At 41.5% G+C, this 18830-nt stretch overlaps 1 protein-coding gene across 10 annotated transcripts in view; it reads right to left on the bottom strand.

Moving 5' to 3' along the window:
• Nucleotides 1-18830, bottom strand: part of r3hdm2 (R3H domain containing 2) — a 272705-nt gene that overhangs the window by 120015 nt on the left and 133860 nt on the right. For 8 of the 10 annotated variants that reach the window (XM_072567272.1, XM_072567275.1, XM_072567278.1 and 5 more), the window contains 3 exons: nt 17069-17158; nt 14402-14534; nt 7784-7862 (listed from right to left, as the gene is read on the bottom strand). In XM_072567272.1, the coding sequence (XP_072423373.1) occupies nt 7784-7862; nt 14402-14534; nt 17069-17158 (302 nt within the window). The remainder of the gene's footprint in view (nt 1-7783; nt 7863-14401; nt 14535-17068; nt 17159-18830) is intronic. The other 2 variants (XM_072567277.1, XM_072567279.1) reach the window with 1 other exon arrangement.

The following is an 18830-nucleotide window of genomic DNA, read 5'->3' as shown; positions in this document are numbered from 1 at the left end:
AAGGTGAGAAGAGAAAAATTTTTCAAAAGAGTCAGAGGGGCATCTTTTTGATAGAGGTTGGCTCGTATGTGGAATGAACTGCCAGAAGTGGTAGATGCAGGCACACTTACAACATTTAAGACATTTGGATAGGTACATGAATAAGAAACATTTAGAGAGATATAGGCCAAATGCAGGCAGCATGGACAGGGTGAATAGCCAAGGTCTTTTCCCCATGTTAGAGAAGTCCAAAGGTTTAAGGTGAGGGGGGGAAAGATATGAGATCTAAGGGGTAACAACTTCTTGCAGAGGGTGGTGCATGTATGCCAGAGGTGGTGGTGTCAGCTGGTACAATTACAACACTTTAAAAGGCATCTGGATGGGTATATGAATAAGGGTTTCGAGGGATATGGGCCAAATGCTGGCAAATGGGACTAGATTAACGTAGAATAGCTGGTCGGTATGGACGAGTTGGACCGAAGGGTCTGTTTCTGTGCTGTATATCCCTTTGACTCATTGTAATTCCCTTTAAGTTAAACAATTTCATTCAACTTAAGTTTCTCACTCAAACGGAATATTAAATCCTGTCATGCTATGATCACTGCTTCCTCGACTATCTTTTACTTCGAGGTCATTTATTAAACCTTACTTAATTACCAGATTCAAGATCGCCTACTCCCTGGTTGGTTCTATGACATTGCTCTAGGAAACTATCCCTACTGCACTTTATGAATTCACTGTCAGAGCTACCCTTTCCAACTTGACTGACCCAATTAACATGAAGATGTAAGTCACCCAGAATTATTGCTCTATTCTGATCTATACCCTTTCCTATAGAGTATCTACTCCTCAAGGATCTATACACTACTCAACAAATGTCTTCACTTCCTTGCTGTTTTCCACCTTATGCAAATGGACTCTACAACATCTGAGCCTAGATCACCTCTAACAAATATCCTCATTTCAACAGGCTCAGTTCAAGTCTATCATACCGTGAGTTACTGTGTACAGTAACCAAATCAACATGAAGATTATAGTCTCTCAATTATTGCTGTATTCTTTTCACATACTCCTATTATTTGTGGATTTATAGCCTTTCCTACAGAGTGGCTACTCTACATCATCCAAGCCTAGATCATCTTTCTCAACTGTCCTCATTTCATCTGTTATTAACAGTGCTACCCCACCACCTTTTTCCATCCCTCCAGTCTCTCTGAAACAAAGTTCCCAGTTCTGATCTCCTCGTAACAATGCTTCCGTAATGGCTGTGAGATCAAATACATTTACCTCCATTTGCACCATCAGTTCATCTCCCTTATTCCGGATGCTTCGTGCATTAAGATACGGTCCCTTTAAGCATTGAATTTCCCTACACTCTTAAGACCATACGATACAGAAGCCTTTCAGCTTAGTGAATCTGCTCCACCATTCATTCATGGCTGATATGTTTCTCAATCCCACTCTCCTGCCTTCTCCCGATAGCTCTTGATCCCCATACCAATCAGAACATATCTATCTGTCTTAGACACTCACTGACTTGGCCACCACAGCCCTCTGCAGCAATGGGTCCCACAGATTCACCACCCTCTGGCTGGAAGAAATTCTTCCTAATCTCGGTTCTAGAGTTGTCCCTTCACTCTGAGGTTGTCTCATCCACTCCTAGTCTCTCCTCCTCGTGGAAGCACCTTCTCCATGTCCACTCTATCCAGGCGCCTCAGTATTCTGTAAGTTTCAATGAGATCCCCCCCCCCACCTCATCCTTTACAACTCCACTGAGTACAGATGCAGAGTTCTCAACTTCTCCTCAAATGACATGGGATCATTCTTGTAAACCTCCTCTGGATCCCCTCCAACACCAGCACTTCCTTCCTTAGGTACAGGGCCCAAAGTTGGTCACAATATTCCATATGTGTCCTAACCAGAGTTTTTTACAGCCTCAGCAGTATATCTCTGCTCTTTTATTCTAACCCTCTTGAAATGAATGCTAACATTGCATTGGCCTTCCTAACTACAAACAGAACCTGCACGTTAACCTTGAGAGAATCCTGAACTGACTCCCAAGTCCCTTTTTATGCTTTAGAAGCCTCTCTGTTTAGAAAATTAATCTGCTTGTCTTCTGACCAAAATGCATAACCTCACCCTTTCCCACATTGTATTCCATCTGCCATTTCTTTGCCCATTCTCCTAACCTATCCAAGACCTTCTGCAGCTTTCCCACTTCAACACCAGCAATCTTGGGGTCATCTGCAAACTTAGCAAAAATGCACTTCGTTCTTTTGTCCATATTGTTAATGTATAATAGTTGTGGTCCGAACATTGACCCTTGCAAAGGTTTACTAGTCATTCTGGAATGACCCTTTTGTCCCACTCTGCCTTCTGCCAATCAGTGAATCCTCTATTCATGCCTTGCTCCAAACATCATGGACTGACCTCTTATTCAGCAGCCTCCTGTGCAGCACCTTGTCAAAGGCCTTCTGGAAATACAAATCCATCATGTTCACTAGTTCTCCTTTGTCTAACTTGCTGATTATCGCGTCAAAGAATTCTAAGTAATTTGTCAGGAATGAACTCCCCTTGATGAAACCATGCTGACTTAGTCCTATTTTACCATGCACATCCAAGTACTACTGTGATATCTGACCAATGACTGAAGTCAGGCTAAATGGCCTATAATTTCCTATCTTCTGCCTCCCTTCTCCTCTTAAGCAGGGGTTATCCATTACCCAGTTTTCTTTGTTTCCTCAGTTCTCAGAGACCCTCCCTGAGGGGGGTGCGGGGGGGGTGGGGGGTGCATGTGTGTGCGGGGAGGTTGGGTGGTGGTGGTGGTGCATGGCCCAGCACTGACAGGCCTCAATTCTGTCTTGGGGCTAGTTACTGAGTCTGCTGTTAGGTAAGATTTTTTAAAATATCACCATTGATCTGTCACTTATTCTGAAATTCAAAGAATTCTGAAAACCAGCTGGTCCCAGGTGTTTCGGATAAAAAGGATTGTGTACCTGTAGTATCTTCCACAGTGAAGACTGATGCAGAGTACCTACTGAGTTCCTCCACCAGTTAGAGTTAGAGACCTAGAATTTGTCTAGGTAGAGCTAAGGAACTGCAAAGGGAAGAAGACCCTGATGGGAGTTACGTCCAGGCCTCCTAGAAGTAGTCCGAATGTGGGGCAGAAAATGAATTAGGAGATAGAAAAGACAAGAAAGAAAGGCACTATTACAATAATCATGGGGGGTTCAATGTGCTGGTGGACTGGGAAAATCAGGTTGGCAGCAGATCTCAAGAAAAGGAATTTATGCAATGTCAGATGGTTTTTTTTTGGAGCAGCTGGTAGTACAGTGCCTCAGGGAACAAGCAATTCTGGATTTGGTGATGTGAATGAGGCAGACTTGATCAGGAAGCTTAAGGTGAAGGAACCCCTTGGGGGCAGTGATCATATGATAGAATTCTCCCTGAATTTGAGAGGGAGAAGCCAGAATCTGGTGTTACAATATTACAATTGGATAAAGATAGTAGCAAAGACATTTGAGAAGCTGGACAGAGTTGACTGGGAGGAGAGCCCAGCAGAGAAGATGGTGGAGCAGTAATGGCCGGAGTTTCTGGGGATAATTTGGGAGGCACAGCAGAAATTCATCCCAAGGAAGAAAGATACTAAGGGGAGGATGAGACGGCTGTGCCTGCCAAGGGAAGTTAGGGACATCATAAAAACAAAAGCATACAATATGGTGAAGATTACTGGAGAAGCCAGAGGATTAGGAAACTTCTTAAAAACCAGCACAGGACAACTTAAAAAAAAGCAAAACAAAACAAGGTGGGGTGGGGGATGGGGAGGAGAGAAGTTAGCTAGTAATAGAAAAGAAAATGTTAAGGAGGAAATTTATAGAGACAGTGGTGAACTTTCAGGAATCATTGGAGTAAAGGAGGGTCCCAGAGAACTGGAAAATGCCTCCTGTAACCTCCAGTTTAAGGAGGGAGGCAGGTAGAAGTTCATTCTAATGGATGGGATTGAAGAGCACTGGGAAATGCATGGTAAAGCTGAGTCAGCGCAGCTTTGTCAACAGGAGGTCATGCCTGATGAATCTTTTAGGAGGTAATGAGCAAATTAGACAAAGAAGAGTCAGTGGCCATGATCTGTTTGGAATTCTAGAAGACCTTTCACAAGGTGCTTTATAGTAGGCTGCTAAATAAGAGCCCATGGTGTTCAGGGCAATTAAGAACAAATGCCACACATTATATTACACTAGTTAGACTAAAACACTATTTCAACTCCTTCCAAAATTACACCAAAAGTTGTCACATAAAAAAGATGCTAGGGAGGACTTCAAATGAAATCATAGGGTCACAGGATCATACAGTAGAGACAAGGCAAGATGGATATTAAAAGGGAATTGATAAGTAGACAATGACTAAGAAGGAACACAGTACAAATCTATCAATTAATAAGGCTACAGGTTTTTAAAAAAAATGACAAAACTAAAGCTGCTGTACCTGAAACATGTAGCATTTAAAAAACAATTTTTATTTGCCAATCAATTTTTAAATACAGCATTGCAGCCATTAGAGGCATGGCTGCAGGATTACAGATTGAAACCGAAAGTTTGAAGGGTACATGACAATAGGAAGACCAGGGAGTGAGGAAAAGGTGGAGAGGTGGCTCCGTTAATTCTGGTTTTAGTATAATAGAAAGCGATGACCCAGATTCAGGAAACCAGAATGCATAAGCACCTTAGGTAGAGGTGAGAAATGATAAGTAATTACTTGTGGGAGTGGTGTACAGGCCTCTGAGTAAGCTCAGTCAGATGCCAAAAAGATGCAGCAATAATCATAGGGCAGTTTTAATTTGTGCATAGTGAAAAAAATCAGATGGACTAAGGTAGCCTCAGTGAAGAGTTCATACAGAATGACAGAGTTTCTAAGCACAGCACATTCTGAAGCAAACCAGAAAGCAGTTTGTATTGACTCTAACATTGTGCAACATAATAGGATTAATTAATGCCCTCTTAGTGAAGGTGCCTCGAGGTAACAGCAATTGATAATATAATTGAATTTTACATTCAGTTGAAGAGGAGATTGGATTCAAGACTCCTATTTTAAGCGCGAGTAAGGGCAACTTTGAGGCCATGAGAGCAGAGCTAGTGAAAATAAATTGGCAAATTCGGGTAAGGAGCAGATCAACAGATAATATGACATGACAGACATTTACAGATATATTTCGTAATGCGCAGAACATAGATTGGTTTTTCTCTCAATGGAAAGTACAGGGAGAACTTGCCATCTGTGATAAACAATAAATGTCTGAGAAATTATCACATAAAGAAAGCATATAATTACGTAAAGATGGGTGGCAGGTCAGAAGATTGGATGAAATTTAAAGAACAATGAAGAAGGGTTAAAATATTAATAAAGATGGGGAAAAAGTAGAATATGAAAGAACACTAGCCAGAAACACAAGTAGCTAATTAGTTTCTATAGGTATGTATTTTAAAGTTAACAAAATGAATAGTGGTCCTACAGAAAGTCTGGGGAATTAACAATGGAAAATAAGGAGACAGATGAATTGAACAGGTTTTTATTTAAAATCAATTTTCAATAAAGGAGGTATAAGTAACATCTTAGAATTAGCTGGAGAAAAGCAGGAAACTAAAGTCCAGTTGGCTTGCAACATCTGTTATAAGAGGTGTTAAGCTATTCTTAAAGACATTATAGCAGAGCACTTAGAACAGGTCACGCTAATCAGGCAGAGCAAACATCGTTTTGTGAAGGGGAAAGTACATTCAATCAATTTATTGGAGTTCTTTGAGGAAGAAAGACATGCTGTGGATAAAAGATCCAGTGGGCAGACTATTTAGATTTCCAACAAGTGTCCAAGTGCATGAATTACAAAAAGCTAGTCGGCAGAAGCCGCAAGATATAAGGAAAGCCAATAAGATTGTGGTTTATTGTAAGGTGAATAGAATACAAAAACAGGAAGATTAGCTTCAGTTATACAGGGCATTGGTGAGATAGCATCTGGAACACTAAATTTCAGAGTGGTGCCCTTATTTAAGGGAAGATATAAATGCATCAGAAGTTCATGCAAGGTTGGCTAGACGAAAACCTGGATTGGATGGATGTTTTTATTTATGGGTTGAGCTTCAGGGGCAAGGTTACCATGTAATACCACCTTCTCCAAGGCAGATAGAGATGGGCAATGAGCTGCCTTCTTGAACCACTGCAATCTGGGTGTAGGACATCCACAATGTCCCTACACAATATGAGGGAGGCAATTCCAGGATTTTGACCCAATGAAGGAATGACTATACATTTCCAAGTCAGGATGGTGAGTGGTTTTGAGGGGAACTTGCAGAGGGTGTTCTTATATACCTGCTGCCCTAGTCCTTCGAGAAGGTAGTAGGTATGGGTTTTGGAATATGCTAAGGAGCCTTGGTGAATTTCTACAGTGCATCTTGTAGATGGTATACACTGAGTGTCAACAGTGAAGGGAATAGATGTCAATTGATCAATCAAGTGGGCTGCTTTGCTCTGGATGGTGTCAAGCTTCTGAAGGGTTGTTGGGGCAAGTGGGGAGTATTCCATCACACTTCTGATTTGTGCCTTGTAGATGGTGGATACCCTTTGAGTCAGGAGGGGAGTTACTTGTAGGATTCCAAGCCTCTGACTGTTCTTGTAAGCACTGTGTTCTATGGCTAGCCCTTTATGTTTCAATGAGATCACCTCTCATTCTTCTAAATGCCAGTGAGTAGACTCCCAACCTGTTGAGCCTTTGCTAATAAGAAAATCCCTCCATACCAGGGATCATCCTAATGAACCTTTCCTGAACTCCAATGAAATATTTCGTTAAATAAAGGGACCAAAACTGCTCAGTGCTCCAGATATGATTTCACCAAAACCTTGTACAGTTGCAGTCAGACTTCCCTCCTCTTATACTCCAACCCCCTTGAAATAAGGGCCAACATTTCATTAGCCTTCCTGAGTACCTGTTGTCTGTGTGCTAGCTTTCGGTCATAAGTCCCTTCGTGTTGGGGTTTTTCCCCATTTAAATAATACTGCTCTTTTGTTTGCCCTTCCAAAATGAACAACTTTGCATTTTCCCACCTTATACTCCATTTGCCAACTTTTTGCCCACTTACTTAACCTACCAACATGTCTGTGTAAACGGTTTGAATCCTTTTCACAACCTGTCTTTCCATTTTTTTTTGTCTCCATTCAGGATAGGGATGGGGAGCAATTCCTTCCCAGGGGGTCACGAACCTTTCCAACTCTTCAACAGTAAGTGGAAGCAGAGTCTTTAAGTTTTATTAGGATGGGTGTAAAGAGGTTTCTTGTAAACTTAAAGTAACCAGATCAGTTGATGTAGATCAGCCATAATCTTACTGAATTCTGGGGCAGGTTCAAGGGGTTGAGTGGCCAAATTCTTCTCCTAATTCGTATGATCTAGGCAACAAAAAGGCTTGCTTTTATGGAACACTTTTCACCACCACTGGACATTCCATCACACTTTGCAATCAACGAAGTACTTCTGAAGTGTATTTGGGATGCCAGACTACAAATCTATCAAGCTGACAGAACCACAAACTCATACGGACAGTTGATTAATAAGCTGATCTGTAAAGCAACTTCCCATTGATAAAACATTAACCACCACTAAAATAAGTCTTAAATGGGACACAAATGTGTTTCATTTATACCCAACTGTACTCTGCACCAATGCCAACATAAATGCCCTATTATTTCTGGTAAAAGTGTGGATTTTGATAAACCCATCATAACCTAGAGTGAGCTATGTATTTCTGTAACGCAAAGTGTTTACCTGGGGTTACTTTTCAGTGTATTTACTAGAAACTCATGCAGATCGATTCCGGTGGAGTCGGTATATTCTTGACTTGAATCTGTTAAAAGGAAGACAAAATGATCACATTTTTAAAAAAAGTTACCTTTGAGAGAAATGGAGGTAGTTTTTTTTTAAAAAGCTATTGTGTTCCTTTTGTCCCCCCCACCATATGAACATATTTAGCTGGAAAGATAGTACTTTAAACCAACATTACTGCTCCAAGACCACACCTGATGCTGTTTCTGCTTTGGTTGACAGGATTCGAGGAGCAAGAAATGAAAACTCAACCATCTCATAGCACTATATTTGAACTTCTAGCAGAGTGTCATGACTAACACTAACAGTACATACAACTGGATATGGATTTGTGACCAGTTTCCCCTGGGACAAACTCTCCATCTTGATTACTCTATCCATCAATTGTATTTATAGAGCATCCTTTTCATGGGAAACATCCAGATATACTTCACTTGGTTATGCTCAGAAACAGGTGGACATCGACCCAGAGAAGGGATCAAGAAAAATTTGTTCAAAGTAGGTTTTAAAGAGGGAAGGGGGCTGGATGGACTTATGGCTTGAAATTTAAAGCCTGGCAGCTGCTCAGGAACAGAAGACAAGGAGGACAGACTATTTGTTTCACCAAGGGAATGAAGAGTAAATTAAAGTGTAATGAGCATGTTCTTTCATACCTCCTCATAGTTTAATAGTGACTTCTCAGTTTCAGTCCATAAAGCAGTCAAGCATCACATCAGGTCTCCCCAATAGCTTTGCTGAGAAGAGACATAGTGTTGAAACTTTTCATCTTGCACTAATCGGGCAAATACAAGAGGGCCAATTTAAGAATACATTTGCCCTGACGAGTGCAAGACAAAAATGTTTTGATAGTATATTGCTCTGGTCCCAAGTGATGGTAATACCAGACAAGTCTTGTTTGTTTACCATGGTGGTTAGTAATTGGACAGACACTGCCAATATACTGTAATAAAAGAACATAAAATTTGTACACAAAAGAAAACCAAAACTATACAAGAACTATTGGAATAATCTCATTACAAATATCAGGAAGGAAGACATCACTTGGATAACAGATACCCAAACCTGAGCAAAGAGTCACTTCTCTCTGCACACTAAAGCATCTTACTCCGCTGACAGGGCTGTAATAGCTTTCATTTCAGGTAATTCTGTGTATTTACTAGATGCTATTTTTGTTGGTTAACGTCTCTCCTTGAAATGCTTAAAACAAATTGCTAACTCACCTCACTTACTTACCACCGGTTCCTTCAATTGAGGTCTTCAGCAGCCTCTAAACTTATCAGGACTTATGCTCAAAGACTCATACCAACAGCACCTATGTTGTTTATGGATCTTCTTCTGCACCAGCCCCCCTCCATGAAAAATTTAAGTCAGCAGAAACTTAAATTAACTGACCAGTATAAGTCACCTGAAAGAATTGTTCAAGTCAAATGCCTTTTATCAACCTTGTTTTAAACCTGCAGTCCAAAATTAATTTGACCTTTTAAACAAAAGTCACACCTCCACAGAACTGAAAACTAAAGTCTGGTTCCTTCCCTACTCAAGTTCTCAAGAAACAATGCATCATGAACCTTCATCACAATATTCCAGCTCTGCAGCAGTTTGAAAAACAGGAGGCAAGTTCCTTTCATGAACCAGTAGATAAGCCAAATTACACATCTGAAGGAAGTCATCAGCATGATTCTGCATCCCAACATTCTGTACTAGCAAGCCAGTTAAGGCTGTCTAAAGTAGCTAAACTGAAATGCTCACGTATTCTGCTGATTTGCTCTGATATTCCAGCATCTTGCCTATTACACAATTCTGTGATTTTTATACAAAGAATAAAATCCAAGAGGGCTATGATAGGGAAAACAAAGTCAATGTATTTGTGATGTTCTAGGAAGACCCATGGGCTGTGTAGAGTTGTCTGATTTCCAGTCAGGGGACTGACGTTTCCTCTCAGCCTGGACGAGAAAGAACTATGTTTGAAAAATAAATCAATTAAACTGCTGAACAAGATTTGTTGGAAAGTCAGCATTTGTTGAGGGCAGCTTGAGTCAGCTGGGATGTTCACCATGGCAAAACAGTTTGCCCATACATTTGATGCTGAATTTGACAGGTCAGGAAGAAACAAAAATTGGTGATTTATATTAGTGCAGCATTCCTGGGTTAAGGAAGTCAAATAAAAGAAAATCAGCTAGGTTACTCATTGGAAGTGCCACTGCCCTAAGGGCAGAATCAGAAAAAGAGTAAGCAGGTGTGATAATATCAGATCAACAACCTGCATGTACAAAGTACCTTAAATGTAGAAAACTCCCAGGGTTTTTCAGAGAGCTTCAAATACAAAAAAAAATTCACATCAAGCCAGAAGGAGGAGTTATCAGGATAAGTGTGCAAACACTTGGTCAAAGGTGGTTTAAGGAGGTTTTTAAAAACAAAAAAAGCAATCAGGAGTGGAAATTTCAGGATGCAAAACATGGTTATCAGGGGTGCAGCAAATGCAGCAGGGGACTGCTGAAAAGTTTATAGGGCAAAGAGGAGAGAGCTCCAGGCTTGAGGCAGGAGATGGGAAGGACTGGAGGAGATTTAAACTTGAGAATGGGAAATTGGGGAGCAGAGAGCTCATGTAGTTGGGGACAACCTGGTACAGGTTCAGATACAGGCAGTCTTTTGCACAAGCTCAAATCTATAGAGATATGCAGAACAGAGGGCCAGGCCAGGAAAACATTAGAGGAACTGAGACTGGAGAAGGTGACAATGACAAAGATGAGGATTTCAGAAGAAGGGGTACAGTCAGGTGGCACTACAGAGATGAAAATACGAGCTTGTGAGATGGAGTGGCTGTCCAAAGTTCAGCTCAGGATCTTGCTGGATTCCAAGGTGACATAACATTACAGATTCTCTAACAGTCTTACATAAAGAACAAATCTGAACACCAACTAAATATCTACCAGTGATCATTTTTCCAAAGCTTTTACTCTTTTATTATATTAAGGTTTCCCCAAATGACAGCTATAAAATATATATGCATGCAGAGCTAATGATAAAACTGTGGGTGTAAAAACTTTCAAAGACTCATTATGTGTAATAATTTAATGGAAGAACCAACATTTTGAACGTAAACTTTGTAGCAACCTTTTCTCCAAGCTGTTTATGAAATTTTGACTGTGTGAAAAACATTTTCCAATCATCAGAGCTCTAACTATCTGCCTTCCTGATTAGCAAATCAAATTTTCACAATGCCAAAACCATGCATAGAAACTGGCTCATTACATACTGCTTTTGTTATTAACTAAATTTTACATAATGTTTATTGTGTTCTTTTTGTGCTGTCAGTTATTCCAGAACTGGAAGGATCTTGCACCATCCAATAAAATACAATCACTTACAAGGGTTTGAGATAGAGGCTCTGCTGTGCATAAAAGTACTTGATTGGGTCACTGGGTTAATATCTCTAACACTCAGGTTGTAAGTTTGCTCGCTGAGCTGGTAGGTTTGTTCTCAGAAATTTTGTCATCATGCTGGGTAACACCTTCAGTGAGCCTCCGGTGAAGCGCTGGTGTTCTGACCTACTTTCTGTTTGTGTGTCTTGGTCTGTTAAGGTGGGTGATATCATTTCTGGTTCTTTTTCTTAGAGGTTGGTAAATGGGGTCCAAATTGATGTGTTTATTGATGGAGTTCCAGTTTGAATGCCAGCCTCTAGGAATTCCCATGTGTGTCTGTTTAGTCTGTCCTAGGATGGGTGTGTTGTCCTAGTCAAAGTGAGGTCCTTCTTTATCTGTGTGTAAGGACACTAGTGATAGCGGGTCATGTATCCTGGGGGCTAGTTTCCTGCCTGTCTGTCCGATGTAGTATTTGTTACAGTCCTTGCAGGGTATTTTGTAAATGACATTCATTTTGCTGGCTGTTGGTTCATCAGTAGCTGTTTCAGTGTGTTGATAGATTTGTGGGCTACCATGATGCCAAGGGGTCTGCGTAGTCTGGAAGTCATTTCAGAGAGGTCTTTGATGTCTGGTAGTGTGACTAGAGTCTCTGGGCATGTTTATCTCCTTATTTGGGTTTGTTGTTTAAGAATCGGTGGACTGTGTTTATTGGGTCAGGATGAGTGTAGTGCTGGAAAAGCACAGCAGGTCAGGCAGCATCCAAGGAGCAGGAAAATCGACGTTTTGGGCCAAAGCTCTTCATCAGGAATTATGGAGTACCTGTTGTTCTTGATTGCACTGTATAGGTATTTTTCTTCTGCTGCTCGTAGTTCCTGAGCACTACAGTATGTTGTGGCCCATTTAGATAATGTTCTGATGCAGCTCAGTTTGTGGGTGTTGGGAGGATTGCTCCTGTAGTTGAGTATCTGGTCTGCGTGTTGCTTTCTTGTCGACACTGGTCTGCAGTTCTCCACTGACTGTTCGTTCCACTGTGCCATCTAGGAAGGGGAGTCTGTTGTTGTTCTTCCCATGTTGCAGCACTTATGGATACTCGCCAAAAGCTGCTAAATGACAAGGAGGGGGGAAAATATCACAATTGTCCAGTCCAAGGTGCTCTCACAAAAATTGGTTCAGGACTCGTTTTTGAAGTAGAGGGATGCAGTCATTGGTAAATCAGACAGGAGATGCTTGTCACAGGGTGAGAAAAGCAGTATAATTCTCCAGAACAGGTATGCTTATTAAACAGCTGCAAAACCAACAAACATCTAATACACTCTTATTTGGAGGGGCCAAGGGAGGTTAATAGTGAGCTGAAACCTTGTTACACGGTACTGTTGTAGAACTGAAAGAGAAATGAATCCAACCATCTGATACTCATTTAATGAAATCTCCCATAACCAAGCAAATCCATTTTATTACTGTATTTCTGACTGCCTATGATAACAGAAACAAAGTGAACATCTGATAATAGCAGGTCTTGAAACATTTCAACACTAATCGAAAGGAACAATCCTTAACCCAGTTGCCCAATTTCTATGAATTCCATGTGGCCTTGACTAAACCAGTTCTGTTGGAATAGTACAGAAAGGGCAGAATATGCAACGATAAAATTATATTCTTATTCAGACTGCCTTTGAAAACATTCCACATAATCCCACAAACACCTTGTATATCTAAGATGGATTCAGATAGGTTTTGTGATTGTCACACCTCATTGTTGCTTCAATTTTCAAAACAACTGCAATGTTGAACAAAGTTTTCTTTCTCCACAGTTGACACAGAACTTGAACATATTGTGAACTGTGATGATGATATTGACAGAATTCAACAGGTTGTAAACTGAAATGAACAACCACGAGAAAGCATGGAACCATTATTTTGGCCGTAAGATCAAGGAGAGGTAATGTAAAAGGTACAATTCAAAAGGGGGTACTGAAACAGAGAGACTGAGGTAAATGTCCCAAACAGTTGAAGACAGCAGGGCAGGTTAAAGTGATTAAGGCAGTCAATAGTATCCTTTGTAAACAGAGGCAAAAAGTGCCAAAGAAGCTATGGAGCAGCACGGTGGCTCAGGGGTTAGCATGAGGGTTCCAGGTTCGATTCCAGCCTCGGGTGACTGACTGTGTGGAGTTTGCACATTCTCCCAGTGTCTGCGTGGGCTCCTCCGGGTGAACATAAAACATTCCAGCGCAGTACAGGCCCTTTGGCCCTCAATGTTGCGCCGCCCTGTCATATTAATCTGAAGCCCATCCCACCTACACTGTTCCATGTACGTCCATTTGCCTGTCCAATGATGACTTAAATGCACTTTAACTTGGCAAATCTACTACCAATGCAGGCAAAGCATTCCATACCCTTACTACTGAGTTTCCTCCCACAGTCCAAAGGTGTGCAGGTCAGGTGAATTGGCCATGCTAAATTGCCTGTAGTATTAGGTGCATTAGTCAGAAGGAAATGGGTCTGGATGGGTTACTCTTCAGATGGTCAGTATGGACTGGTTGGGCTGAAGGGCCTATTTCCACACTAGGGAATCTAATCTAAAAAACACGTGTAAAACATTGGTTAAAACTCAGTTGCAATATTGTGCCCCAATCTGGACACCACACTTTAAGAACAACAGGAGGTTTTAGGGTGTAGAATAAAATCATGAAAATGATTCCAGGACTGAGGGATTTCAGTTACATTGACAGATGATTGTTCTCCTTGGAGAAGGGAAGGCTGAGAACTGAGATTAGAGAGTTGTACAGAATAATAAGGGATCTGAACAGGGAGAAATCGGTAGAGTGGTCAAGAACCAGACGGCACTGATCAAAGATAATTGGTAAAAGAACTAGAAGCAATTGGAGGATAGGTTTTTTTTTTAAAATACAGATAGTGGTTGGTATCTGGAATGCCATTTCTGGAATGTGTGATGGAGGCAGATTCAATCATACTTTCAAAGGGGAATTGGATTAATATCTGAAGAGAAAATATTTGTAGGGCCACACGACTGCTGACTGGAACGAACGAGCTGCACGGACATAACAGCTCAAATGGTAGTCTTCTGTGTTGCAAATAGCAATCCGGTTTAGATCGTGTGATACAATTTAAACAGTCTTTTTACTTAGCAATTTTTGCACTAAATCTTCAGCATTAATCAGACAGGAAGTTAGTTTCTGACCTCTTGACAGCATTTTTCTTGGGACTTTCTCCAACTTCTCTTTCTTTTCCTTGTCTTCTTTCTCAGAGCCATCCTTTGAGGGCCTTTCTTCTTCTTTATCAGAAGGGCAAGTGAACTGGAGTTGAATAACATCCTGTAAAATATGGTATAGGTAGAGGTTACTGTCAAACCTTACAGAGCAATACAAGCTAGTTAGTCGGCAGCCAACAGTGAGATACAGTTCTGAGGAAGGGTCACTGGACCAGAAACATTAACTTGGATTTCTCTTCACAGCTGCTGCCAGACCTGCTGAGCTTTCTCAACAACTTTTGTTTTTGTTTCTGATTTACAGCATCTGCAGTTCTTTCAGTTTTTTTTTAAAAAGTGAGATACAATGAATCTCTCCACCAGTGAAAATGACAAGACAGCTTCCCAGATCACATTCATGTTTAGTGCCAGCCCAAGAAACTAGAAACTTTAGCGAATCCACTCTCACATTTCTCAGGCAAAGGGGCTGTAGATGACAATCAATAAAAATTTGGTAGCTAAAATCCTTTGGGTTATTTGGCCAGAACCTGACAGTGGTGGTGTGCAGCACCAATCCAAGTCAGCAGAAAGATCAGTTATGCTTCATAACAATGGCCAAAACAAATTTTACTTGATGCATCTACTGGGTATTGTTTAATATTCATTCATGGGACGAGGACACAACTGACTATCCCAGCATTTATTGCTCAACAGTTAGCAGTCAACCACATTGCTGTGGGTCTGGAGTCACATGTAAGCCAGACCAGGTAAAGATGGCAGTTCCCCTCCCTAATGGACATTAGTCAACCACATGGGTTTTTCCAACAGTTGACAGTGGATTCATGGTCATCATTAGACTCTTAATTCCAAACTTTTATTGAATTTATCTGCTGTGGCAGGATATGAACTTAGTTCTCCAGTACATGACTTAATAGTCCTGCAATAATATGACTATGTTATGGCCCATCACGATATCCCCAAGTTTGTTTCATAACTGACTGTAATTTGATGAGTTACTTCTGACAGTTCTTGACTGGGAGAAGCCACAACCCATTTGCTCTGATGCTCCACGCCAGCAGGTTCTGAGAAATTCAAGTCGAATACATTTTGAACAGCGATGTCCCTTTTTCTTTCATCTTGTAATTCTTTGATTTTCCTCCTCCTCCAATTAATTTCGTTATGCATAATACATCACTTTCGATTCAAGTCTCCCTGACAAATACAGACCCACATCCCAAGGCGACTGCCGTATGACAGCAGTCCAGTGTGTATGGACAAGGCAATACACGTATCGACCAAGACCATTAGCAGTATTAATTTGCCTAACATGGTTAATGCAGTGCTTAAAGCCTTTGGCAGAATAGGAAATCAACACTGCATTGATCTGCAAAGTAATGTCATTCTGTTTGGGTCGTTTTTTTCAATAATGATAAACACATGAAGCTTGTACTTTGTCTGAATCACTTTAACGTCAGCTGAACAAAAAAAAGGTTAGGGTGTTAGCGTGAGCACAGCCAGCATCGGCAAACTATCACCAAACTAAAACAAAATGTGAACATTAATGTCTGGAACTGGGAGCCTAACACTGCAGTCACAACAAGTTGGATTAACCAATCTGATCAAAAATATCTGAAGAATACTCATTGCAATGTTCTGAAAAGAACAGAAAACTTGGCTGAGGAAACCAGTGCTCCATCAGGCTTCTATATTAAATAAAAGCAACATGCCACAGGCAAAGTTTCTGGTGTTTAAAAAAGCCCAGCGAGTCAGGACATGCTTTGCCTCCCAAGAATCATGACTGGATTAACGCCTGCAGTGTGTACAAGTTGCTGAATGAAGAAATATCATTTTATAACTTTCAGCAGAGGGCAGAGAAACGAGCTCCATTTCCCCTCTGGGGCAGATCAGCTTTTGTGTAACTAGGGTGTTTTCAGCTTGTACGTGATCATGGAGAACCTTGTGGTATGAACAGGCAGCAGGTCAATGCCCCTATCATTACCCGATGGGATCAAAGGTCCAGATAGACAGTAATTCCCGGCAAGCCAGCAGCATCACTCAAGCTCTCGGAATGGACACTTGCAGCTAAATATTCTGGCTCTTCTGCCCTCCTCGGCCAGACATGTTTCCACTATTCTCCAGCCTCCTTTACCCATGCCCATCAAACTCGAGCATCCTTCTCTTTCTCACTCACACCTCATGCAGCTTACTCACTACTGCCACCTTCTCTCAATCACAGCATGGCACAGACAATTGTCCCCCTTTCCAACCCAAAAAGAGGGCAAAGTAGCAGCTATTCACTGCAAAGTCCAGCAAGTAGTTACTCACCTGCTGCACACCTCTGATAGAGCCAGGAATCAGAAGGCATTTATTGCTTGCTCGTAGAGAACTTAGTTGTCAAGAGTATCATAATTCTGGCTAACTGGCATTTTAATGAGCATGCACATGTATATAAAAAGGCTTCATAGTGCTTGTTGTCAGGAAGCTTGACCCACCTTTATAGTTCTGAGAATTTAATTGCTAACCTGATTTTTGCTTCCCCACCCACTTTGCTCGCTGCACCTGGGAGTGGTGCAACATTGTGCCCTTTTAGTCGATTCATGGAAGGGTCTTCTACTTTGTACATTCAACCTCCTTCAAACGGTGTTTCTCCTTGAGGTTTACCTGGATTTCCTGAGGACCATCACATGTGAACGGGTGAGAAGACTCTTCACACACAGCAAGGCTTCGTACCAATTTTAACTTGGAATTGGACTGAAAGGAATAAGAAAAGAATCCTTTCAAAGGTACTGAGAGAACACTGGAAAATCTGAGGCATGCCCTGCTTTTGGTAACCCTGGCTGCTGCTTTTTTCCTACTCCTAGCTCTTTTTTTTTTAATTCACAGAATGTGGTCATCACTGGCAAGACCAGCATTTATAAGCCAGCCCTAATGACCCTAGAGAAGATAGTAGTGAACCACTTTCCTGGACCACTGAAGTCGATATAAAATGGATACATGCACATTGCTTTTAAGTAAATAGTTCCAAATCTTCAACCAAGTGAAAATGAAAGATGGAGACACATTTCAAAGTAAAAATGGACATGATTTGAAGGGGAATTTGCAGGTGATGGTGTACCCCATGCATCTGCTGTCCTTATCTAAGCAATTATGATGTTTCAGAGAGTTTTAACACACTGAAAAGGTCATCTGTGATTTTGGTTCTCAGTCTCGTATTAGCACCACACAATGCACTTAACCACTGAGCCAGCATTGATATGAAATCCAACAGGTCATTTACAAATGTCACTCAACAGCTAACACAGACAATGTTCACAATGGCTCCCTGGCTGTCAGCTCCTTTCAGGACTCCTCACTATGGGCTTCTGTCTTTAGTCACTTGGTGTTGTTATTCTGTTCGCCGAGCTAGGAATTTGTGTTGCGGATGTTTCGTCCCCTGTCTAGGTGACATCCTCAGTGCTTGGGAGCCTCCTGTGAAGCGCTTCTGTGATGTTTCCTCTGGCATTTATAGTGATTTGTACCTGCCACTTCCGATTGTCAGTTCCAGCTGTCCGTTGCAGTGGTCGGTATATTGGGTCCAGGTCGATGTGCTTGTTGATTGAATCTGTGGATGAGTGCCATGCCTCTAGGAATTCCCTGGCTGTTCTCTGTTTGGCTTGTCCTATAATAGTAGTGTTGTCCCAGTCGAATTAATGTTGCTTATCATCTGCGTGTGTAGCTACTAAGGATAGCTGGTTGTGTCGTTTCGTGGCTAGTTGGTGTTCATGGATGTGGATCGTTAGCTGTCTTCCTGTTTGTCCTATGTAGTGTTTTGTGCAGTCCTTGTATGGGATTTTGTACACTACGTTGGTTTTGCTCATGCTGAGTAGCGGGTCCTTTGTCCTGGTGAGTTGTTGTCTGAGAGTGGCTGTTGGTTTGTCTGCTGTTATGAGTCCTAGTGGTCGCAGTAGTCTGGCTGTCAGTTTGGAAATGCTCTTGATGTATGGTAGTGTGGCTAGGCCTTTGGGTTGTGGCATGTCCTCGTTCTGTTGTCTTTCCCTTAGGCATCTGTTGATGAAATTGCGGGGGTATCCGTTTTTGGCGAATACATTGTAGAGGTGTTCTTCGTCCTCTTTTTGCAGTTCTGGTGTGCTGCAGTGTGTTGTGGCCCTTTTGAACAGTGTCTTGATGCAACTTCTTTTGTGTGTGTTGGGCTGGTTGCTTTCGTAGCTCAGGACTTGGTCTGTGTGTGTGGCTTTCCTGTATACCTTTGTGGTGAAATCTCCGTTCGGTGTTCTCTCTACCATCACGCCTAGGAATGGGAGTTGGTTGTCCTTTTCTTTTTCTCTAGTGAATCGGATTCCTGTGAGAGTGTGGCGTTGATGATCTGGTGTGTGTTCTCCATTTCTGTGTTTTTAATGATTACAAAGGTGTCATCTACATATCT

Source organism: Chiloscyllium punctatum, chromosome X (assembly GCF_047496795.1).
Source record: "Chiloscyllium punctatum isolate Juve2018m chromosome X, sChiPun1.3, whole genome shotgun sequence".
NCBI classification, from domain to species: Eukaryota; Metazoa; Chordata; class Chondrichthyes; order Orectolobiformes; family Hemiscylliidae; genus Chiloscyllium; species Chiloscyllium punctatum.
The sequence above is the reverse complement of the archived record's forward strand: the minus strand, read 5'-3'. Positions and strand labels throughout refer to the sequence as shown.